The 27013-nt window shown below is 36.9% G+C and overlaps 1 protein-coding gene across 5 annotated transcripts in view; it reads right to left on the reverse strand.

Moving 5' to 3' along the window:
• Positions 1-27013, reverse strand: part of Pka-C1 (Protein kinase, cAMP-dependent, catalytic subunit 1) — a 617895-nt gene that overhangs the window by 586356 nt on the left and 4526 nt on the right. For all 5 annotated transcript variants that reach the window (XM_090374346.1, XM_090374349.1, XM_090374348.1 and 2 more), the window contains exon 2: positions 5740-5805. In XM_090374346.1, coding sequence (XP_090230472.1) covers positions 5740-5785 — 46 coding nt within the window. In that variant the 5' untranslated portion in view covers positions 5786-5805. The remainder of the gene's footprint in view (positions 1-5739; positions 5806-27013) is intronic.

The following is a 27013-nucleotide window of genomic DNA, read 5'->3' on the forward strand; positions in this document are numbered from 1 at the left end:
AGTCCACTCTGAAGGATACGCATTTATGACCTCCCTTTGTTGCATGTCCCTCAACCAACTCCTAATTCACCTATGGATCTTCCCCGTTAACATTGTCTAATTTATGCAACCTGCCATGAGGAACTGTATCAAAAGCCTTACTAAAATTTAGATATAGTAATTTACTGGATTAGTATGGCAAGTCTATCCCTTCACAAAACCATGCTCCGACCTGCTATTTAGGATAGTACTCTTTGTCGAGACATCTCGACACGACAGAGAGAGATGTCTGTACACGACCGTCTCGACATTGCGCCCATAACCACATATTATGTCAAACTCTTTGGTCTAAAATTGGCCTATCATGTTTTTGTTCCTCTTCCTCCTCCTTTGTGGATTGGGGAGATATTGGCACCTCTCCACTTTCCAAAGGAATAATCCCTGAATCTGTTGATGATCTCTTTAACATTACTAATGGTTGAATGCATTCAACTGCCCCCTCCTTTCTGTAACTGGATGTACATCATCCAATCCTGCTGTTTTGCACCCTCTCAACCTCAGTTCCTTTTCAGATAGATGCTTCTCTGATATCATCGTCACTTATTTCACAGCGTTTCAACTCGACTTAGCCGTTCCCCCATGGAACTAAAGGTATTTTCAAAATACCTTTTTTTCAATTCAGCCACCATTTCTGCTGGATTGTCGTTTGATCTGGCTTGTCGAATTTATTTTCTGCTTCTTTACTATCATATATGAGTAGAATTCCTTTGCTCAGTTTTCAGCCATCTTCGCTAAACCATTTTCGATAGTCATCTTTTGGAAGTCTTACCCCGTCAGTGGCTTTATTACATAAATCTGCAGTCTATAATCAACAATTTGATGCATGTTCCCATCTAATGTAACTGGTCTCTATAATGCTCTCTCCATAGATCCCTACAAAATTTGCGATGACAACAGCTACAGAAATCACGCAATCACGAATACCTACCAGTTCATATAACACAACACCTATCTCTAATGTGGGACCGGCTCCACTTAATTGTGATGGCGAGCTTTTCATAAAAACTTAGAATACTCTTGACAAAGCTACCAGTGTTAAAACGCATGATGAAGCATTCATTGCGCTTTCAGAAGAGGTGTTAGTGAAAATGTAATCCTAGCCTGAATTTTTAATTGTGAATAAGTACACATTATCCTGATAACAGTCATAGTAATCTGTAAAACTTTTATATGTTTTCATGAAACCTATAACTACTATTTAAATAAAAATAAATAAACCTGCAGCCATTGTCAATCCACTTTAGGATGGAAGCCTCCTCAACAAGTCATGTTAAGGGAATGGACCATAATCTGACACGCTGGTCCAGTGCGGTTTGACAGATCCACCATATTTAGCAGTCGGGGACTTGAATCCCTGTCTATTCAAAGACTGTGAAAGATTTAAATACATCATATATACTCAGAAATGGTTGCATTATAACTTGTATTATGCCCTCCTTGTTTTCAGGCTGTTTAGAGGAAAAACCTTGTGTTTTAAATAAACGGATAATATACTTATGTTTATGGAACGAATCACTGTCACGTGATAGCAGCATGACCTTCTTGAGCAAATCGTCGCTTCGTTTTTGTTTTGCCATTAATTCCTACATGTATAATAGCATGGCCCTTATTCCCTCAGGAACTGACAACTGCTTATTATATTCCCGAAATAACCATACAGAAGGATGGCTTTTTTGTGTAACGATTTTCCTTCCTGCGTAATTGTCCTACCTAAACTCGTTATCTTTATTTGATATTGGTGACGATAGAGTTAACTTTCCCTGCGGGGCTCGACTCATATTCGCTGCTTAAAAGGGTTACGATGTAAAGCACTTAAGCTATTACCACAATTAGATAACGTAAGAGTTCTTTTTTTTTTATTGGCGTTTTTTCTCTAGTTTGTGTAGATTCAAAATCCCCCTTTGTTTAATTGGTTTTTCCATTCACTTTTCGTTTCACCTATAAACTTCATAATAAAGTTGTCAACATTGACCTTCTCTGTGGAATTCGTTTCTCAGTTGCTTTTAAAATAACTTTTCTGTTTATACTGTGGAATGGCTCATTGGGTCAGAGGAGTTCACGAGAGAGAGAGAGAGAGAGAGAGAGAGAGAGAGAGAGAGAGAGAGAGAGAGAGAGAGAGAGACTGCTAAATGCGGTGATGCTCTTGTATTCTCTCCTCTCTGGGCAGTTGGACGGTCAAAAAACTGGATTTTCCAGAAGAAAAACCTCCCACAATTCTCGCCTAAGACCATCTAACTCAGGTTTGTTGTGAAAATAAAATTCCTCACATCATTGATGAGACACAGTGGCATGACGAATTCAACTATGGTAAAATCAAACGCTTGTATTACTGAACCTACGTGTTTAACCACTCGGTTTTGTGCTTAACTATAATACTAAATCTCTTGGGTTAGCCCGTCAATGAAAGTTGTGGGCATTATCAGCAAGTTGGATTCGATCTTTTTCTTGATCCAACATCTTTTATTTATTTATTTTGATTTTATTAAATAGAGTTCCACACCATTTTTAATGACTAAATTCAAGTTTTGATTATTTTATTATCTCTTTTTGTGTTTTTGTTTATGCATATCATTTTTATGTACTTTTTGGAAAGTTTTTCGCTGGGTTGGATCCTTAGGATTTACGCGAAGGCCCTGAATTTCAGTACATCTTTTCTCTGTAGTCTATGAAAATATAGTGTGAGTTTACCGCTTCTAGGTAGTTTAGAGAGATATGGGTTTGTGTCTCATCAGACTAGATTTATTTCTAAAGGCTTCTTCAGTCGGGATGTTGGATAACCGATCTCAGGAAGGATTAGGCTTTTCCCAGTGAATTGTTCCGCTTTTTTCAGCCTGAACAACGTGAAAATCGGTCCCTGAACACACACACTAGTACAAACACTGCACAATCGCAGTATAATATAAGTCACTGATGCCTTTAAATCTGAACAGTATATCTTTCCTGTAAATTTCGTGTATTTTACGGTTAGCCTGTTTATTTAACGGGATGAAAAGCCTTTTCGTGAGAAAAACTACGATTCTAGCTCGACATTGAATAGCTCGGCCATTACCTAATTAATTAATTCATTTAATAAGTAAAATTGATAAAAATCTTTAACGTGACGCAATAAATTATAATAAAATTATGATTTATAAAATTATCTTCGTTACAATCTCGAATTACCAAAAAAGTCAGCAATATGCAGTAACGAGATTATATCATTCTTCGCAGTAACCGGACCCATACAGTTGCATATATCTACAGTTATACTTCCAGACGTTTCACGTTGTCCATTTGGTCTGTGAGTCTCTCAAACATTTCGAGATATCGCTGGGTGTTGACTGTCTCTATCTGGCATCTCACATTAGGCTTTCCATCACACAGTTTGTTAGTTAGTGAGAATTAGTGAGACAGCCAGTCTCAATAATTTTTTTAACCAACTCCCATGTGGTAGTCTTACTTGGTAACTTGTGTGTTTTGAAATATTACCGATATATTCCTGTCTAACGTTTGCAAAGGAATCGGATGCGAAATATCGCTCCACAACAGGGCATCTTTGTTGTGGTGCCTATTCAGTAAATGAATGGTGTTAATGCGCTAGTGGTTTTGAATGCGCACGATTTGTGCTGCCATCTATCGTTAAACTTTCGATCTCCACGTCAAACCAAATTATATGTTGTTCCTTCAAGTGTAACCGAAGATATATCTAATTGTATGGGCTGAGCGACTTTAAAAACCCCCAGTAGTATTATGTATTTCTAGATGACCAGCTCAGAAAATTTTCATCCTGAATGCAAAGTTCTCATCTGTTTCTTAGATACGTTAAATACATTATTAAATCTCGAATAAGACCGTTAAATTGGTTGCAAGTGTTAGAGACACTTTTTGTTATTTGGGTTTTAGGAGCATTAGCAACTAAGGCCATATTGCTCCGGGGACATGCGGTGGTCATTCCCTGACCTTGCCGCATCCTCTGTATTTGGTGGTCACGGGCTCGAACCCCTGTCTAATCAAGAAGCTTGTGCTACGCACTGCTGCTCCTGGCTACGGAGGCGCCAGAGACACTTGTAGTTTCTAACACTTACAAACTCTTCTAACCCTATATAGCAGACCGGGAGTACAAATCAAATCAATGACGTAAATAAATATCAAGATCTTTTTAACATTCTGATCGCATTTTGCGTCATTTCATAATGGTAACTTCATATGAACTCGTTTATCTCAGTTCAAATATAAAGCTATTATTCTTCAACACTAAACAAAAAGTACTGATAACACTATCAACCCTGTCCGATAAAATTCCAGTTCCTAAATACTTTAAATGTAGGATATGACTGAATGAAATGGAATTTGCAACCGAAATATGTCTTATTAAAGAAACGAAAGAAATCACGGTGTATATATATATATATTGTGTGTGTGTGTAAATTTATATATATATTTTATATATTTATATTTTTAAAATATATTTATATTTTTAAAATATATTTAAATATTTGAAAATATATTTAAATATTTGAAAATATTTATATTTTTATATTTTATATAAAAAATATATATTATTCTTCTTATTATTATTTTTTACATTGTGTGTGTTTGTGTGTATATATAACTCATGAGCAAATACATTATAACCACCCTAACTCCGCGAGTGGATGCGTCCCACAACATTTAGGTGTGACGTTACCAACTGGCGCAGCATATATAGTAACGACACGAATAATGCCTGTCGTTTCGTTAGCACGAAGCCTTTGCAATGGAGAAAGGGAAGGAACTGACGGAGTTTGAACTGCGAATGATTTGCAGCGCTAGGAAGGCGTGCGCAAGCATCTCAGCAATTGCAGGCATTGTCAGTTGTTTGAGGCCCAGCGTAGTGAAAGTGTGGTGGAAATGGTCCGAATAGGGACACAACCACACAATGTGCCGGGACGGATAAACCATCACTGGTTGACACCCGAGGTGAACGGCGGTTCGCACATGCTGTCCTGGACAGTAGATTGCGCACAACCCTCAATTAATGGCGGTCTACAGGAGGTACAGATAAACGTTTCCCAGCACACCATCAAGCGGATGCTCTTGGACTATGGAGTAGACAATCTGTTCATGTGCCCATGTTGACCGATCATTATGGACACGTCCGTCTGCAGTGTGCACTGGAGCGTCGATCCTGGACATTGGACTACCGGAAAAGAGTTGCCTGGTCTGATGAATCAAGATTCTAGCTCCATCATGTCGTATTAGACGGGTTGGACGAAAATAGGCCAGCGGCAGTGGCACCGCGGTTTAGACATCACTGGGTTCCCGTCATCCCCAAATTCTCTGATATCCAATATTTGTGGGATGCGATGGAACGTAGCATTCTCCAGTCCACGCCACTGCTTTTTTCCTTTGTCGAACTTCGGGATGTCTTTCTGTCCAGCTAGTCCAGGGTACCTAAGGATACCTTCTGCGGTCTCGTGGAGTCGATGTCACGCCGGGTGGAAGCAGTTATCGCGGCGGAGGGAGGTCTAACATGTTTTTAGGTAGGTGGTCATAATTTTTTTGCCCATGAGTTTGAATATATATATATAATTGGTAACCATAGTTCCTTCTTATGTAATATTTAAGTTTTACAGAATTTTTAAAAATTCTACTATTTTTCATGCAACTAAAGGAATATTTACCTTGTTTACCAAAACGTTGCAATCATTTATAATAAATGAATTGTTTTAAAAAAATTACCTGTGTCATTGGGTTTCCTAGATTTTTGCTTCCTGAATAAATGCATTTTTGTACTGTTTGCTGCACCTATAAATATAATATTTGTCGTTTTAATATATTATGTGATTAAAACATTCAATTATTTTTTTAAAAAGAATATAAAATATTATTTTAATACCACATTAAAGTCAATCGATAAACAATTTGTATTTTAATTTTTTTTTAAATATACAAAAATATAGTGTGCCATGGGAGAATAATATGAACACCTTTATGCTGTAACTTGTAAAAAAAGTGTATAATAATGATATCTGCTTTATCAGATATCATTATTATACACTTTAATCAATCATTTATGACTGTTAATCTAATGAAACTGTTTTCAGGGAGTACGGACTATACGTAAACGTAATAAGTAATACATTCTGATAAATGACTGATTAAAGATGTCGCAATAATCCTCTAAATGTTCAACATTAAAATCGAAAGAGAAATTATTACATAAACAACAGGACTTTATTTTAAAAAATAAAAAGTTAATATATGAATTGGGCTTACTGTAAAGATAAATGACAGTTTATTAAAAACGTACAAAAAGTAGGCATTTGTTTCATCCGCGAAACCTGTTAAAAATTAATACTTTTTGGGTCCAACACGTGCTCTGATTCATTCCATACCTTTGTGGTATGGAATGAATCAAGTTCCTCAAGAAAGCAACGCCTTGCTCATGATAAACACGTATGATGCTTTCACCGCTTGATGGTGACCCCTGCTGTACGATCTTTAAACATTTGTACTTGTTTTTTTTATTTAAACAGTTTGCAGTTTATTCGAAATTGTTCCACCTGGGACAGCCATCACCTGATGGGTGCGTGTTACAAGTTACATTATATTACAGTATTTACTGATATTTTTAGTAAAAACTAGTTGCTTCGAAATTTCAGTTAGCAGAAACCAAAGAACACTGTCAAATGTAACAGAGGGGAAGGTTAAACTTTAGAACAAGACTCTTACCCATGGATCTTTGCGTTTTAAATTAAAACTTTGTACAGGTAACCCTCATATAGCACTGTAGTAAGGTTACTTTAAAATCTCATATAGTGCGAAACCGTATTATACTGGACTAAGAACCAGTACAAAAAGGGGGGCTACGTTCCAAAAGCTAACAAAAATACATAATTTTTTAATAACTATCGGAAAGATAATTTTTATTAAAATGATAATAACTGAACAAACGTCTTACAAACTGTGATACATATATATCAGATAATGTACGTTCATTTAATTTTCTTCCTCTTCATTGCTGCTAAGCACAATTAAACTTGAATGTTTTCTCTATTGCAGAATATCTTCACCTTTTGAACTTTCTTCTGCGTCATCTTGATTTCGTGCATCTTCTGCTCTCTTTAAAAAAATCAGTATTCTGGGATTGTTTTCTTTTTTCTTTATAGATCTTTGTAAATTGCATGGTGTGGAGCTAAGTATTTTTGAAACTCCCTTTGGAACTTTGTGTTCCTTTCAGTCGAAGGATCTGTATTCAAAAAATAAGATTCTGATTGCTCAGCTAAGTTTATGCCATCCCGTATCCTTTTAAGCGTAAAATTTGGAACTTCAGAATTTTAATCTGCGCTATCATCCTCTGAATTGATTTGGTTTGTCTCCGATGCCATTTCGACCAAATCCGTTTCGCCAGCCTCTTTTTCTACCAGTCTTCAGTAATCATATCATCAAAACCTTCCCCTCCTACCAACTTAGCAAGTTCTACTATCGCACCAATTCTCTTTCCTGCTGGTTCAACCATTTTTCCTGAATGAACTGACTCTGGCCATACATTTTTCCAACACGCACGTGTTGAGGGTTTTACTCCTTTGAGCGATAAAGCTATGATTCTGATACAGTCCACAATTAAAGAAATGTTTCCATGCCTCCATCGCTTCAATAGATTCTGAATCAGTTTTTTCCAAAATCCATTGTAACGATTTTATGGTGTAATGAGTTTTTGAGTTTTATAATGTCTTGATTTAATTGTTGAATTAAAGAAGTTGTATTAGGTGATAGGAACATTACTTCAACATTTTAGATTACTTAAATCTTTTGGATGACCTGGCGCGTTATCTAAATGTAATAAAACTTTTAAATTTAGATTTTTCCGCTTTAAATAGTTTTCCATAACTTGCACAAACAATTTAGAAACCATTTCTTTAAATAAATCGGCAGTTACCCAAATTATGAATAAGTTCCTCTGGCATAATTTAGGGCTGGAATTTAATTCACAACAAAGAAATTATTCCAATACGGTTCATAAGAACAAAGTTTAGTAATACGTACCCCAAAAATTTAAAAACGATCAAATAAAAACCAAAATAACCCTAAACTTAAAAGTCACGAACCGCACCTTTAGAAGTCACAATTTTTTATGGTCTCAAACAAGCACAAGTTCAATAGCACAATTATTTTATTTTTATTTATTATTATTATTATTATTATTATTTTTTTGTATAACGACCAACGAGTCAAAAGCGGGGATTCACAAAAAAGAATGGAAATATTAAAATTACATCCAACATAATAGGGTTTTCTCTCGCACAAATGCTCAACGCAGAGTTTTCTCCTTGTACTACTGGGCAGTTTCATTCATAGAGCAGCGAATCGCCAAAACACCCCCAGCTACTCTTCTGTAGTAAACAGGATAAACGGGCTGTGTGGTGTGTTGGGGGAGGGGAGTTAGAGATATAGCAGCAAGGAAGTAAAACCACTGTTAGCTCAAGAGCCACCTACACATTATCGTTGCGCGTCAGCTGAACCAGATTCCAATCCAAGAGGGGAGGCTTAGGTGCGGTTGAAGAAATAGTCCAACGGCAAAGATAACGATTTCCGTAATTAATTAAAATTAGTGGAATGCGAAACCAAAGGAACTGAAACCACTACTGTGTGAATTGCTGATCCGCTAAGGAAGACTTATTACTCTTCGAAGATACTGTATGTTATACGCTGAGATCTCAACAGGGTTGTTAAAAGCAGTCTTTGAACTTTCCTTCCTGTTAGTCTAATTACCAGCTGAATGTTTGTTACGTATAGAGAGCACCCAAATGCAAATATGGTTGAAAATAGAAAATTAACTAGTTAGTTGATGTACCCAGTGCCTTACCTTTCAGGCGCGTTAGTAAATAGTAATAATTCACGATATATAACAGAATGCAAAAGAGCAAAAAGCAACGACTTTTATGCGCAAACCGAGCAGATTTCGTTTCTTTATATCTACCGTATTACGCATTCATTCCTTCACCAAATATGGCAATCAACATAATATCCAGTGCTGGCTCGACAAATTGTTTTATAAGGTTCAAAATATAAAATTGCATGAAAATACATCCACTAGGAGCCGAGCTATTACACGCGAATGGAAAAAGAAATAATAATTGCAGGATTTCTATTGAGTTAATCTTAATGAAATTTTGGATGCCTCGGTAAATCTTTTTATAAGGCCCAAATATAAAATTGCATGAAAATTCATATCTGGGAGCAGAGTTATTACACGAGGACGGACATCGTGAAGACAATAGAAACATTATGCATGCATACTAACGCTCCCAAAAACACTAAATAAATATTACAGAGAGGCTAGGATTATAGGATTCAACGACAATAAGGGTCAAGTTGCTTAGAAGCACCAAGGAAATTAAAGACACGAGCGTCAGTATATTTGTTTGTGCATTGAGTCTATTCTGTGGTGGATGTTCCTGCTTACACACTAAAAACTCAGCCACACTGTGGAAGAAAAGTTCCTCTCGTCTAAACGGGACTCGAACGGAAGCATCTTCCACACTGTTGGAAGACAGCGATCGTAGTAATCCTTCTTCTACGACGGCTCAAATAAATTTGAGCTCGAAACAAATTTGAGGCTTTTTTTTTTTTATTCAAAAATGTTGTAACGGTTGTTGCATGTGCTCTGTTCAAAAGCAACTACTTACATGCACTTTATTTTTAAAGATAATGCTATTACCGCAACAGAAACTGGATGGGAGGATGTCCCGAGCCATTCTAAATTACGGGTAATTAGACAATTGGCTAATCGTTTTGGCATAAATTTAGTTCTGATTAAAATCGAGAAACGCAGACATTGTTTTTTTAACAGGATTTGAATGAATGATGATATTAATAATGTACTAAAAGGAGTGCCGGAATTTAGTATATAATATCTCTCATCGCGAGGTACTAGGCACTTATAGTAGGAGACACTGTACACACACACAGTTGCCAACGAACTTTTATTCAGTATCGAATCTGGGCCTACTTCGTTTCGAATATCAGCAAGTGTTGGGTGCGGAATGGATTCTCTAAGGTGTTTTGGTCTAATTGTAACCGTTTTTCCAGCAAAATATCGCGTAGCTGTGACAAAGTTGAAATAAGACTTCGTTGCTGAATAGCTCTCTCCAGCATATCCGACATATTCTCAATAGGGTTGAGATCAGGTGAATGTGGGAGCCAGGGAAAATGGTGGAAATCCGTATCATGTTCTCCGAATCATTATGGAACGATGCTCTGTCATTGTCATTCATAAAGTGGCCGTCACTTTCGGGATAAACGTGTAACGTTGCAAGGTGCAGTAGATCAACGGTAGAGTACAACGGCTTCATCCTTGAAGAATTGTTTTTCTACCACATTTACTTAAGCCTTTGAGATGCGGAAGAACCGCTTGCTTTCCTATTATTAAAAACATTTAAGATGGATGTTTTCGAGAAACCAGTTATGGATTTAGTTTCTTGAATCGTGGCTCATGCTAAATGTGCATCCACGATAAGACCTTTTTCAAAGTCTGATAAATCACGCATTTTCTTCATTCTGGCTTTAGATTACTGCAGTCCAACAGCTTGTGCAGTCTTTATACTCAACGAGGCAAACACCATCACCCCACGTCTCAATCAATTTTGTTTCCATCTATTTGAATTTATTCGCATTTATTTGTATTTCTTCTGTCTGTACCTGTCATAATACAAAAGTTCGGATTTTTTGGCCAGTGTTTGTACAAAGGTACAAAGATATCTTTATTATAATATAGTACACGTAATTGTATTAAAGTTATATTGCAATGAATAGTTATAGTGCATATCTTATGCGCTTTCAGCACATTTTAGTTGAATATACTGCAAAATACGTTATACAAATAATTATACAACAGCCAGAAAACTGTTTCAGACGAAGGTTATATTTTTTTTTCTTTAGGAAACATGGATTTTTCGTCTAGCAAACATGCAAATCGAACACACGCAATTTAAAGATATAATACTACGTAATGTGGTCTAGGTCGCTGATGCACCTCAAACCCTACAACAGCAAAAGTTTTTCTGTGTTTTGTGTGTTTATTTTGTTAACTAAATTTGTTAGATAAATTAATCTAAGTGTATTGCGACACTAACGAATGAACGCATAAGTAAATAGCTAGCGTTTAATATATTGTAGAGTAGTGACACGCGTACCCCTGAGGATGTTCGATGTCCTTTCGGGGAGGAGGGCGGGTAGACGGGTATTTGAAATCGGTTTTGTCGAAAAATTATTTATAAATACTTTTAACGTTGTTCGAACGTAAATCTCCTGATATCCAAGAAGTTTGAAATCCAGCTTTCTGGTACTCCTTAAGATTTTATATTTGTGACTGTCGCTCCAGACGGGAAAAACACTCTTCTTTATAAAGTAGATCCTGTTGATGATAACCGCAAAAGGGGCTGTTATTTTGAGGATGTAGCAGGTGCTATACATCCTTCCAGTCTCACACCTACCATTCTTCTGCCATCATAACGCTAATTTCTATTAGCGTTATGTCATCTTGTATATCTTGTGTTGCCGTATTGTTGTATCAATTTTAATCTATGTGATGTTAGTTATCATTTGTTTATCACTGCCTGTCTACTTTAATAGGAGCGAAAAGACCTGTGAGTTTGAGTTTATTTATGTAAATTTAGGACAACGAATGCAACGATGTGGTGTCTGACGTATGCATTTGGCCTTGACAAACGTTTGGGGACTCCTACTGCATTCTGCTCATTAGCAATAGGGAAGGGATTTCACCGGTTTCAACCAGTTACTCTTGTTGGGTGTTCCAAGATGGCTGTTATTTCAAGAATGGACGGGGGGGGGGAAGGACGTTGCTACTACAGGTCTATGGTGGTAACATTACACATTACGAGGTATTCGCCCTCTGCAACTGATTGTTAAAGGATTTTAATTCCTTTACCTACGTCTCTGCAACAATTCATTTTGAATTGTTTAAGAACATCCAGAGGAGTGAATTCGTTCATCCAACGGAGTGAGCAGTTTTCTAGGTTTAACTTTTTTATATTGGGTCGAGGGATCCAATGCCCTTGATGTCTAAGTGGCATCATCATCATTACTAACCTACACTACTTGTACAGTGCGCTACCTGAGCAAAAGCTCATTCACACGTATCTTTTAAGAACAATTAATTTTGTTATCTTTAAGAGCATTGTAGGCTGTATGGCAGGGTGTTTCAGCGCGGCGCACTCCTTGGCTGTGTAGTGGTTTCACCACTTGCCACTCGTTTTTGGAGAGCTCTGCATTCAAATCCCATCATGGACTGGAGAAATTTCTGAAGGGCTCCTCAATTCGAGCTGTAGTTAACTGATCTCAGGCTGATAACTGATTCCGAGTTCTTCAGCCCGCACAACATGCAAATCGACCCTTGTACACATGTTTGTGCAGACAATATATACTTTGCAATATGTGCTAAGTCGCAGATTCGCGTAAACTCAACAATGTCCGTTTCAGAGCAGTACCCTGAACAAAAAATGGCCTAACGTGCTCTTAAGCTGGTCCTAAAAAAGTGGCCAGTTAGTATATTTGAAAGTGATAATTCAGTGAATTCACTCATATTAAACCATAATTACGGTTCGCCATATCTCCTATCGATAAATAAATAAATACTTCATTATATAATTTCGTTACTTGAAATGGTTATCAGATTAATCATTTTATGAAGGCTATAATGATTTTGGAGGTGAAACCTTGTAAGCAGGAAAGCATGTTCCATCATTATCTGATATTAAAAGACCTTTAAAATTGAAATTCTTAACCACTTCAGACCGGCTCTCGTTTGCAATTTATCTGCGAGAAGCGGTAAGATCTATCATTAACCTCCACTTCTTAGGCTGTTGTGCCACACTAGAATCAAGTCGCAGATAAGATTAAGGAAGTGAGGCAGTAGTTCCCATGGTTTATCAGCTAACAGGCGAAGCTCACAGAAGCTGAAATCTGGTAGTTCAGATTTGATCGCATTTCTTGCTTTTTCACTTTGAGCGCATGATAAAAACGTTTCATATTTCTGTTTTCGATTCTTAGAGTATTTTCAGCATCTGGTTTCATACTATTACAGTAAATCCCCGATTTTGCAGACTAATAGGGGGAGAAGATTCCCTTTATTTTCGAATATCCCTTTAAATCGAAAGTTGTATTTTACGATATCATTTGGACTCCACATAATTGAAAGTTTAAACAGTTAATCTGCATATATATGCATTAGAAACAATAAAAATAAAGTTAAACAGTATCTGTGTATCTCACAGGCGCGGAAAACAGACTCACCAGAGTCTATCTTCTCTGCGATCTTTAATTCTGAACACTCAGATGCACACACTTTCCCTTTTCACCACTTTTTATAGGGATCATGATGATACACTGTAGGTGGGTTATAATAAAGGAACAGAGCACAGATGAGCTTTTCCCAATCTCAAACCTATCTCATTAGCTAATAAGATAAGTTTCCTTATCTCATTAACACAACCAAGGTACACTGTGGTGGCAGTGAAATGTTTTTGTTCGTTAAATCAATTAAATCGAGGTTATCTGTTTATTTCCCATTCACCCCATAATCATTGAGAACAACTACCAAGAGAGTATAAAAACCACAGTTAAATTTGTTTACATTGCTTGACATTTCGTATAAAGATTGGGAATTTGTGTTATTTGTACACAAATTCCCAATTTTCCACAATATACTTCAAAATGCAAGTTTATCAGGCAGCCTATTGTTCAAAGGTAAAGTGCAGCCATTATCAACCCACTGCAGGATGGAAGCCTCCTCAACAATTCATGCTGAGAGAAATGGACCATAATCTGCCACGCTGGTCCAGCGCGGGTTGGCAGATCGACCGTATTTAGCAGTCAGGGGCTTGAACCCCGGTCTACTCAAAGAGCGTGTGCTACTGCACTCCCGCTCCTGACCACTCGGCTACGGAGGCCTATTCAAAGGTGTATACTGAGTTAATTATGGAAACAGAGCTGTGTCATTTGATATGAGGTTGTAACGAGTGCCTAAGGCCATATTGCTCCGCGTATACTGTCTGTAAATTATGTGTGCTCTGAAGTCGATTTTCTGTTTGCTGGACGAAATACCCGAGTTTTCGGGAGACCCACAAGCCTGAGACCGACTAATTCACGTCATTGACTGGACTCGAACTCAGAGCTTTTCCACCAGGTGTGGGGAGGACTGCGATTCTACCAACCGTGCTACCTACGAGGGCTTGATATGGAGTAAAATAGTGTTTTAGGAGGTACAGCATTTATTAGTGCGGTGCGTAAAATGAGCATTTCTTGAGAACAACGTGGTTCATTTTAGTGTGTTCATATCCTTGAATTCAAGTAATTTTTGCAATACCAAGAGTAATAAATATCCAAAATGCTTGTACTAAATAAATCGGAAACAAAACAATGAGAATTCCATTCGCATCATTGATGAACATATTCTTCATAGAGGTGCATCAAACTGCGGCCGAGGGCAGGCGCGAGGGTACAGAAGTAAACTTTGAGTGACCGTGGTTCGAGCCCGCATGTCTACTGAATAGGGTGCTATTTCTTGTATTCTTTCAATTTTTTGAACCTCTCTTCTGACCATGTGGTCCTTCCGGAGTGTAAGCAGAAACTTCTGACCATGTAGTCCTTCCGTAGTGTAAACAGAAACTGTAACGCCCCTAAGTAAAACTTGGGGGCGTTGCAGCCTTTCAGGGGGGCGTGACTACAACCTTTAGGTGATCGTTTGGGTTCATTAGGGGGACGTTGACATTTGGCAGTCTGATATGACAGTTGAAGCATTTAAGTTTAATTTTATTTAATACACAAATCATTAATTTTTAAACTGTTTTGTTCCCAGTTAGAATGTATTTAATAGTCATGGAAATAACTCTATAAATATAGACTGAGTAATCACTGAATTATGACCAACCCTATGAAAACTGAATGCGACACTTGACCACGTGAGGTACGAGAGCGCGGAGTTAGTCGACCTACATAGCATAGATAAGGTATCAGTGGTTCAGTAGGTAGTAAAATTCCGAGCGTGATGGGTAAAAGGAAGGATATATCGGACTTTGATAAAGGACAGATTGTGGGTGCTCGACGAGCTGGTGGCTCGATTTCCCAAGTTAGTCTGCATATGTCTGAACTGGTGGGGTGTTCGAGAGCTGCCGTACTTAAAGTGTACCAGGACTGGCGTCAAAATGGTCAAACAACGACCCGACGGCAAAACTGCAAAGGTCAGCGAAAGGTTGGTGTTAGAGGTGAGCGCCGAGTCCGACGATTCGTACAGGCGAACAGGCGGAGCACTGTTGAAGAGTTGACTATCCAATACAACATGGGCCAACCCGGAACAATATCTGGCATGACCATGCGTCGCACACTAGCACGTATGGGCTATACCAGCAGACAAGCCCTACGTCATCCTCTCTTAACCAAGGTTCATCGGCGTAACAGACTCGCCTGGTACAAAGAGCATGCAAGTTGAGCATGCAAGTTAAAACTGGAAGGTGTGCTGGTTGTATGAGTCACGTTATTTACTTCACACCGTGGATGATCGTGTACGGATTTGGCGTCAACAACATGAGGCTCTTGATCCATCAAACATGGCATCAAAATTGGAGGCCGGTGGAGGCGGTTGTATGGTGTGGGGCATGTTTCACTGGCAGGAACTTGAACCCCTGTTGCATGTGGAACAACGTATCAGTGGTCTTCGCTATTGTAAACTGCTTGCTGACTGTGTACACCCCGCTATGCTACACTTTTTCCCGAATGGCGATGGTGCCTTCCAAGATGACAATGCGCCGAGCCATCGTGCACTTGTTGTGTAGGAATGGTTTGAGGAACACAGATCTAACTTCCAGCATATCGATTAGCCTCCGAACTCCACCGATATAAATCCCATAGAGCACTTGTGGGACTATGGAAAGGCATATGAGGCGTTTATACACAGCTTGGTTGGACATACTTCTCGAGCGCTTCCGACATCTTGTTGAATCAGTGCCTCGGATAGCTGCTATACTGAGGGCAAAAGGAGAACCTACGAAATATTAGGTAGGTGGTCATAATTCAGTGATCACTCAGTGTATATATAACACTATAAATAAATGTGTGCGCTTTAGTAAAGAAATTCTGATAGCGGCCAGTGTCATATCAAGGAATGGGGATATTAGTCAAGCTCCGGCACTAGGTAATGTTCCAATGCTGTCTTGACTGCATCTGAACATGCTGAATATGCAGCTTCAGGGTGATAATTTCAATTTAGCTAAGGCAGAAACTGCAATATTTACTTTCATCACGAAGTTGGAGTTGTTTAAACATAACATTGGCAGAAGAGGTTTTTTGCAGTTTCCTACCATGAGCAGCATAAAAACATCCTATTTAGACTGTGTGTTGGAAGAATATTGCTTACATCTGCAGTCACTGAAAAGTAACTTTGAGAATCGCTTTAAAGATTTTATTGATTTGGAAATACTTGTCTGAGTAACAAATCCATTCATTTGCAAAACAGAAGACCACGAACTTAAGTTTGCAAGAAGAAATTGTTGAGCTTCAAAATGATGAAGAATCAAAACAAATCTTCAACAGCAGAGGACTACTGCAGACAGCAGAGTCATCTGGCTAAAACATCATGTGAAATTTTGAAATTTTCTGCTCTATGGAGAAAAGCAAAACTTCTTTATATTGCATTTCCATCTTATCTTGTCTAACGAGGATTTAGTGCAGTGAATCACATACTAGTGAAGAATCGAAACCGTTTGGATATTGTTAGTCATGGTGACTTAAGAATATTACTATCCAAGTATACTCCAGATATTGCGAAGTTAGCCAAAACTCATCAAGCTCAAGGATCACACTAGTATTTTATAATAAATCTCATTTTATTTACTTTTCTATAACTATGTATGTATATTAATAAATCATACTAAGAATTCAACTTGTAATCTAAGTGCAATAAAAAGGCATGATAAAAACAATCAGTAATAATCATTGAAAATACCTTTTATGCATTAATCATATTTTAAGGGAAGAATAGAAAGCATTGGCATATACTTAATCTGAGGGAAGCGTTGGGCAGAAAAAAATTTTGTAAGGGGGCGTTGGGTCGAAAAAGGTTGGGTAACACTGATTTCAACAAACTAAAAAGAGTGAATGCATATCTACCAAAACAAGGTAGATACATTTAGCTTTCTGTAACAATTTTAATTAAATTTATTTAGTTCTTTTGCGAACTGGGTTGCATTTTAATTGGAATAACACATTTAAGTATGTTGATACTAGAAGAGGTAGCTTGTTCAAAGTGAATTTTTATTTGATTAGGCTTAATTTGTTTTGAGAAATCACCAATGGAACGTTGGTTTCGAAAAGAGAAACTGTATTAATTAATCGATTGACTATTTCAAACTACTTTCCCGGGGATCACTCTTAATTTTATTTCACCAATACGTGTGCGAAAATAAAGTACATGTTTTCTACCAACTGACAATTAAAACACTGCATCCGAAAATGTTGCGAAATCCGTTTCGATATGCGAAATAATTCTGTCTCCAGGAGAACTTTATCTGCTTTACTTTAATTTCATGGTTTTACACTTCGATAAGGAAGACCACATTCCACTGTGTATCTGGTTTATCTGCATATTTCTTCATCTGAAAACTCCTTCAGCAGCGGGAAGTTTCAGATGTGCGCGCACTGTATGGTTGCCACACAAACACACACGGCAGTTGGAAGCAGCATTTGTAAGGATTCACAACAGTTCACAGTCACTCCCACTTCATGAACAATGCAGAAGATGACTGTTTTTAACGTTACCAAGGGAAGATTGCTGGTAATTTTAAGGCAGGAAGGGCGCATATTTCTGTTACTAAGAGGTAACTTATTGTTTTCGAGAAAGTGATAAAATCTGTTTGATGTTGACAGGCTTCTGCTGGAGATAAGACCAGCGAAGTCCGCTTCCATCTTCCCCATAATAGTACTGAGTACAAGGTCGGCTGATAGAAACTGAGATAAAAAGCAGAGGTTAAATCACTCCATGCGTGTCGTACGAATGTATGTTTAATGTTTCCAAATACACCGTGTGTAAAACTTCTTTGGGATGAAGTATTTATATTCAGATGATTAATTATCTTCCATATAATCAAAAGTTGCAGATTCTGTATGAATTCTTAATATGTTTTTGTAATTAGAAAATTAAATCAGCGATAGTGACTTTGTTAAGCTTAAAACATTGATGGTGTTTTCCCATAACGTCCTATCATTTTTTTAAAGAATTTTTGCTGTCCTGATCACCTTGGATAGCCTATGACGTGTGAATACCTGACTGCCCAGACCTTGGTTGTTGTATATATACAATATTTTATTTCACACTAGAGTGCTGACAGAACTTTTCATGCTTATTACATCACACAATACTTAAAATGGTCTTGTTGGCGGATGTGTGATAAAAATAAAACGCTCACATTCTTTACATCATTTCCACTGACAGCTACAGAAAAGCTGTCAGCAGAAGAATAACTTAGTTTTGCTAACAGTTTAGGAGAGAAGACTGATTATTGCATTCTCGTCATTCAATAAGTGGTTGGGCTTTATCAGCACCCGTGTAGAACTTCTCAAGCACTGCAAATACATCCGGAACTGGAAATAATGCACCATTAGAAATTGCAATTCAAGCAGAACTAAAATTTCTGTGTGTGTTTGCGCGCAGGACAAAGAAATTGTCAAACGAAAAAAAAAAAGGATTTTGTAATTGTCAAAAAAAAATAATAAAATAAATAATTGACTTTGAATTGAAATTCAGGACAAATTGGCAACAAATAGTAATAATAAATAAACAGACTTTGATCTGTGGTTACTAAATCTAGATCCGTTACTAAATCCGAGATTCCACAGGAAAATATATTTTAAATCAATATCTGTTGAGTTAAAGTATTCAGCCTGATCCTACTTGATAGGCAGGTTGAAAAGTGGATATGCCTCTGTTATCTTTTTGCATGACTGCCCATCCATGTCGTAAAAACTTTGCAATATGGACGGTCAGTCATGTTTAAGATAATATACGCATACTCAACCAATCCATGCTACTATTTTCAGGACCATGCAAAAGTATCTGGTTGTCTTGGCGCATGGGAGCTTCCCTTTCTTTGGAAGGACTCGACGAATCTTTCTAAAAGAGCCAAATATAAAATTTCACGGAAGTCTACAGACTGTACATGTACACTCTTGTAGAAGAGATGAATAAGAAAGAAAAGAAAAATCTCGGCTAGGAAATGGATATTAATCTGGGAGTACACACACTGGGGTAAATACTCAACAAAACATGCAGACATAGCTTTTCACGCTCTTCAGTACCTTGCCAGAAAATTTCCATCTATAACATCCAGAGGCGGGGTGAGGTGGAGTTTCTTGAATTTCCCTGAGAATTACCGTGTAAACGCATATTTGTTTAGTACCTGTGTAAACTTTATTCTACACGTGTGTCATTTCCAACATTTTGGAATTAATTAATGTTGGGAAAATAGATCAAACTAGCGCTTGAAAATTATTTGTAAAGAATATCTGTTGATATTTTGTGTAGACTATATGCCCGAGTTTGATTATTGTAATTATTTTATTTTTTTATTATGCTTATTCCTGTGTTTATGCCTACCCTTTTTAAGTCCATACATATATTTTGTGATTAGCATTCTAATTTAAGGTAAATATATTCATGTGGGGTGATTTTTATCCTTCGCATGTGAAAAATCTCAAGTTTTTATGCGTGTGCAGGAGGATTTGGGATTTTCTTATTTCGATGCTGTAAAATGCATGCATTTCATAAACCTTCGTATTCCCTCATGCAATTCCACGAACTTCACAGTGGTGTCTTCAACCCGTTTTGACATTTTTTTTTCAACGTATACAAAATCACTAAAGTTACACGAGCCATAAGCTGAATTTGAAATGCTACGCGAATGTTCAAGCGCTTAGTAAACAGTGTGGGAAGAAAGAAAGTAGGCGAGTGAATAGAACTTATTTTTATTCACTTGACTCGTCTCGCCTCGCTTCTAGAATAAATCCTATTCTGTTGATAGCAGATGTTACTAAAATGTACATTTACTTGGATCCAATTACGAAAAGCTAATAGATTGCTCCAGCGACTCACCTAAAACCATCTAAACAGGCTTTGCCCATTCTGCCTATTGGTAAATCCGTCCCTGAGTGTCCATGGCTGCAATTCATGGGTACATCACTCCAAGCCTAAAATCAAACCATCTAAAAAAGGAATCCTTTAACGTTCATTGCAGATTCCTAAAACTTTTGGATAGCAGCAACACCAGATCATGTTTGTTGCTTTAGTATTATGACCGATAATAAGTTGAGAGCATGCAGAATTTTTTCTCGGATAAATCAATGACCATTTTAGTGGAATAGTTCATCAGTAGTTATAGTAATTGTTTCTATTGGATATTGGGACAGAGAAGGTTGTTGTGATGTGGATAGACGGAATATATTTGATTAGAGTTCATGTCGGAAGCATTTCATCCATTCATATGGGTTTCCTGCTATCTGTGCGAAAGTCATTATATACCATAATAGCAACGTACGGCCTTAGAAAATTGCATTATCTTTTTTTTTTTTTTTTTCAATTGTCCTTGGAAAACTAGTTATCTTTGTCACCCTTCATAGATTCAACATTTTTGAACAAAATTTCCTCGTTTCTTCTCCTGATTTTTGTTTTCTTAGAGATTCTCGTCTAGGCTTAGGATTAATGAGGTACTTTCGTGAGACTTTGTCGCATTGGTGAATCTTAATATAGTTAAACAACAAAAAACGTTTGTTTCTGTTTATTGACAATATACCAGTCCATATATTGAATATACAGTATATGATAATGTACGCATGAATTACATTTCAATATTTGTATAACATTTTGTATTATTATTATTTCGATTATGAACTGTACATAAGAAGTGTTTCTTAAAAAAAAAAAAAAAAACGTGTTGGTTATCGAGCTTTTATTTATTTCTATTTATTTCTTTATTTTAGATAGGGGCGGATAGGGGGCGTGCACAGAGAATATGGGTTAATCTGTTAACATGATGTTTGGTATAAAAGTCTAGAGGAATGTTCTAAAATACGAAGTGTGGTCAAAATGTTCTGAGAACGGAATATAAAAGACAGAGGTACAAAATTCTGCGTGTTTTTTACTTTTTCAGTGTATTCACCCCAAATTTCAGTGTACTTATTATATTTAATCTGCAAATGGTTTAATCTTTCAAAAATATTCTTCAGATTTGTCATCAAACCAGACTTCCACAGCCTCTTTTACCTCGTCATCATGTTTAAGATGAGATTTGAGGTTTCTGAACAAATAATAGTCACTCGGGGCCAGATCTGAGTTGTACCCGTTGATTATTTAATTGCTCAAATCCGTATTTATGGATTTTAGCCTGTGCATTCTGGACTTTCTTCACGAGGGCATTGTCATGGATAAGCAAAATTCGATAACTTAACTTTCCTCGTCTTTTTTTTTTTTTTTTTTTTTTCTCAAATTGCAGCTAACTTTGGTATAATGCTAGCATAATTTTCCCCTATTATTGTGGTTTTATCAGGATCATAAAATGCAGCCAAGTTTCATCACTAATCACGGAACGGGATAAAAATCTATCAGGATTAGCAGGAATTAATTTTAAATTCTCTTTTGATGATTCCACCGTCTGATGATTTCGGGAATGCAAAGGTTTCTTGGAACCCCATGTTGCACAAATTTTGGACTTTCCTAAATGCTCATGTATTATTGTTAAAATGCTTTCATATGAAATGTTAAGTACTTTTTTTCACTTTCAGGCATTTTGGTTCTTCTGTTTTCTAATTTTTTTCCTTCAACGATGGCAATTGTTTCAGAATTGACTGCTTGAGTTGGCCCACCAGACCTTAAGCTATCCTCAGTTAACCCCCGTCCTCTTTTGAACTCTGCTAACCATTTTGAAACGCTAGCATAATTGAGTGCGACATCCCAAACATTCTAGTCATTCTTTCATGGATTTCTCCATGATTTCTGTCCTCTTTGATCAAAAATTCATTACTAAATAATGTCAACTTGTTGGATATTCATTCTTCTTCTACCTAAAGCCATAAAAAAATTAATTTCAGAAAACTTCATTGGGTATTGACATACAATTTTTTTCATGCTATTTTATAAGAAATTAAAATATTAAAATAACCTATCCTATAATTTATTAATAAAATTTATATGCTCTGTTGTTAGAACTCTTTTACCAACCCCTCGTAGTTTCCCGAAAATTTGAAAAGGATCAGAGCTGGTGTTCCAAATTTATCTCAATATTTATGTAGTGAGGAGAAAATGTAGAGCTGTAGAATCGGTATTGTACCTAAAACCTCTCCATGGACCAACAGAAGAACATATCCTTTAAATTTGGTGTCAAGCCATCTTTTCTTTCTCTGGAATGCTTTAATATGCTAAAGCCGTAGCCGAGTGATCAATCGCGAGGTTGCATAAGTACATGTGCTTTGAATGACCCTGGTTCAACCCTGTGACTGCTGTTTCTGCATTCTTTCTATCTCGTGAAGTCCTCTGACTTTGTGGTCGTCCCGGATTATAAACAGAATATCTATTTATTTATTTATTGGGGGAGGGTGACTGTCCAATTGGAATTAATCCTAGAACCTTCCCAAAAACTATCAAAACATCAACTACACGAAAAATCTGGCATCGATTTAGCTTTTCCTTATCGAATAATGCCCAAACATCGAAATATGCTTCCATTTATGTAAGCAATAACTTTAAAATTAGGGAAAAAATTTACCGATTTTCTATTGGTCCGATATTAATGAAATTTGGGACGGCTTCACAAATCTTTCTGAAAACCCAAATATAAAGTTTTATGAAAATCTGTCCACTGGGAGTATAGACAGACGGACGGATAAACGCGCTCTACTGATTTGTGAAACGTGCTCATAAAACAGTAACTGAATCGAAACTAGTAAAATAGTTCAGCTAGATAAATAGCATTCAAAGTGTGAAGATAATCCTCATCGTTTGTAAATGCCAAGAGAGATCAATATTATCGTTAAGATTCGTCCATCTGGATGCTGTCATTAAGATAAATGCTCTGTAGCAAAAATTCCACTCTAAGTCCACTATTAAAACCCACTCATGCTTACGAACACAACTTTTCATTCCAATTAGTGTCAGTCGAAAGCATTCGTATACGAGTATTGATTATAAAGTGAGCTGAAGTGTTACTGTTCTCCTCAACTATCTACAAATAGCGTTATCATCGAATCAAATAGATTGCATGCTCCAGTCAAAACCACGATATCTAATTATAACAGAAAATATTAATACAATTAAAAGTAATTGAATAATCGAATTTTGCCAAAAATGTATTTTGTTTATTATCAGATGGAGATTAGTAATTCTGTTTCGCTCTTAGAGTTGTGATTAACTACTTTGTATGTCAAGCATCGATCGTATGATGCTCATAAATATCCCTGCTCCATGGGGATTTCATTAAGTTCTTGGGATGCTGGAGGCATACACAGAGTTAGAAACAGTATTAAATGATATTAAATATATATAACCTTTTAACATCAAGTATCAGCTGTCTAACTTAGTGGACTAAAGTAGTTTAAACATTAATTAACTTTAATCACTTTCCGGATTTTAAAGGTTTATTAGCTTTCTAATTGTAAACACTTTCAAGCATCAATTAACCCCTCAACGCTTACTAGGTATCGCTAAACTTCAGCTTTGTGCAATTTTCAGATTTTCTGTCAACATCTTAACTTGAAGCACTAACTTTCAAACAGAAAATTACTTTTCTAATAAATATTAATTCAGTTTGGAACTTTAAATACTGATATTTTAACTTTCAAATACCTTTGCTGTATTTAGCCTGGAAATCCTGTATTGGTTTTTGTTATTCATTTTAGTTTTAAGTTTTTTTTTTGTGGTAAGGGGGCTGCTTCATCAAAGTCCTAGCTTTTTTTTTCTTTTCTTTTTGTTATTGGCGCAAAATTAAAGATTTCCACTGTAATCTTCCTGGTTTAAATACCGAGTTAAAAGTAACTTGCCATTCGAAATATAGTTCAGTGGATAGCTTAAACTGATGCTCAAGTTAATCGGGTGTTATAGTGCCAGAGCAATTTTACTGGTTCCTACAATCAATTCCGCAACTAACCAACCAGAGGCCAACACTGAAGACAATTGATTTACTGGAGTAAACATACCCGTATAAACAAGTACCTAATAGATCAATGGATAAGTTAGTTGGAATCTGTAAGTTTTCATGACGCATCGACTATTAAGTTCTAGATACTGTTTATAGACAGTATCTAGAACTTGGTGCATTAAAGCATTTTTCCAGCTAGAGTAATCATTTCTAAATACTTACACTAAGAACTGTCTGACTTGGATTATGAACTCTTTCACAAAGTTATATTTAGAAACTGTTATCTACCCTGAGGTCGAAAGAAAGCACAAACACACAAAAGAAACAAGAACTGCAAAAAAAAAAAACAAAAAAACAAAACTGATCTACTCTTGGAAATCATGAATTCGGTTAAACATGTCTAAAATACGTCATTAATCGCAAACTCTCTTCTGAGGTCTTGCACATAGGCTCATAGTATGCTCATGTGATGTTCTAGCTCAGGGGCTTCAAAAGTACTCCTCGAGTAGCAACCAAATATGGCTCCAGGCGATGCTCAGACATTATTGATAATTTGACCCTTTATCAGTTTCTAAATTGGCTTCTGTTCGACTAGAATTCGAGAGAACCTGGGATTTTCCCATGTCGGTTAGCCTATGAAAAAAGAACTCTTCATTTTTATCTTAAAGAATAAGTTAGCTAAGCAGTTGTTGTTGTTGGGTTTTAGGAGCATCGACGACTAAGGCCATGTTGCTCCGTGTATATTGTCTGTAAATTGTGTGTTTTCTGAGGTCGATTTTCTGTTTGCTGGACGGAAAACTCGAGTTTCTGGGAAAAAACAAACAAACCATACCGACTAACTCAGCCAAATTGTGAAAAAGGCCCATAAAAATTCCCCACGTTATCGATGGGACTCGAACTCAGGTCTTTTCCACCAGGTGTCTGGGAGGACAGCAATTTTAACAACTGTGCTACCCACGAGGGCGCTGGCTAATCGGATGGTCATTAAAATTAAATGGTAGTTTGTGAGAGTGTGTATATCTGCATTCTGCACACTTTAAACTGTCATATACATAAAACGTCCTTTATATCGCTACCTTAGGGGACTGGCCCTAAAGAGCACTATAAGCTAGAAATTGGACCTCCCTTTTTGAGCTTTTTTCATATTTCGCCAATAGTTTGATAGATAATTTTGATTTTTTTTTTGTGTAGTATTTATATTTAAGTTGAAAGCTTGCATACTTAAAATATCATAGTGTGCTTGTTTTTTTGCATGCTTTTAAAAAGAATGAAATAATTTAAAAGGATTGTATTAAATTAAATTAAATATATCTCTAGTATTATAAATGCAGTATTAACATATAATTCTGCCATTAATGAAATTCAATTAGAAAATGCACGGCGCTTCATGGGATTGGCATGGAACCATAAGGAAAGAGCATTAAAAAGCTGTAGAGCGCTATAAACAGAAATGTTTATTGTAATATTCTAATATTACAGAGAGTTTATTGTAATATTCTAATACGATTTTCTTGATTTTGCTTTTTCTTTTTCTGAATTTATCCTGATAAGTTCAGAAGATAGCCATTTTCTAACTGTAGAATTTTTCTCACAAGACACTTTGGTACGAGGTTACGTCGAAATCTTCCTGTTTGTCCTCGCCACGCACGTAAAAAATGATTGCCCATCCTGGTTCTAGCGTTTATGACTTACAGCCTATGCGGAATAATTTTCTAATACAGCCTGCAGGCGTACCTTCAAGAATGTCTGACGCCTCTCTGGATAATCGCATTTTTTAACGGTTCAAGCGATCTGGAAGATGTAGTAAACATGAGAGTTCAACTAACTCAATGATTAAAAGAAAAAAGTCCACGTAAGATATTGTTAAAAATCCTAGAATGTGGCTGGGAATTATGTAGTCCCGAAAATGTTCCTATAGAATCTGTTTGTACATATTGGGCTACGTGCGGTCGAACTTCATCGTTGCCCCCTAAAATTTTACGCCCGTATGATACTTCTCTCTAATAGCAATATTCATATTGAGTCCATATACCCTCAAAAGAGAACAGGCCGAACGAAGAGACTAGAGGCATGTGATGCAAGAAAGCAAGCGTATGAGCTTATGTAGCATCAGCCAAAAAAAAAAAAAAAAAATATTCACACAACCATTCCCTCTAAAAGTGTGTCCAGTTCCTCCTTGAATTTGTTTAGGCTATCGACTTCCACAACGACAGATGGAAGTTTGTTCCAGAAATTAACCACCCGCTGGCTAAAGGCAAATTTCCGCACGTCTATTCTACAATTGTCTTTCCTCAATTTGAATTTATGTCCCCTCAGGTTCGTAATCTGAGCAATCCGAAGAATCCCACCAGAATTCAGTGTGCTCAACCCATTCAAGGCCTTATACACCTTAATCAGTTCATCTCGCAGGTTCTTAGTCTCCAGCCGCTGAAATTTGCAGAACTTAAGCCTTTCTTGGTAAAATGACCCCGTCGTTCCCCTCACCAATCTTGTTGCCCTTCTCTGTACTCGCTCAAGCAACTCTACATCCTTCTTAAAATAAGGCCTCCAGACCTGTTTGCAGTACTCAAGACGTGGCCTGACCATTGCCTTATACAAAGGGATAATCACCTCCTTTTCCCTGCTAGCAAAATTCCTGTATATCATTGACAATACACCATGACCTGCTCTGGCAGCCTGTCTGCATTGCTCAAAAAACTTCATATCTCACTGCACAATCACTTCCAGGTCTTTTTCATTTTCTATCACCCTAAGTGTAGTACCACACAGTTGGTACGTTCTTCTGAGGTTACTTCTGCCCATATGCAGTATGCAGTATT

The sequence above is a fragment of the Mastigoproctus giganteus genome, chromosome 5 (assembly GCF_048544385.1).
Source record: "Mastigoproctus giganteus isolate SK-2022 chromosome 5, ASM4854438v1, whole genome shotgun sequence".
Taxonomy (NCBI): Eukaryota; Metazoa; Arthropoda; class Arachnida; order Uropygi; family Thelyphonidae; genus Mastigoproctus; species Mastigoproctus giganteus.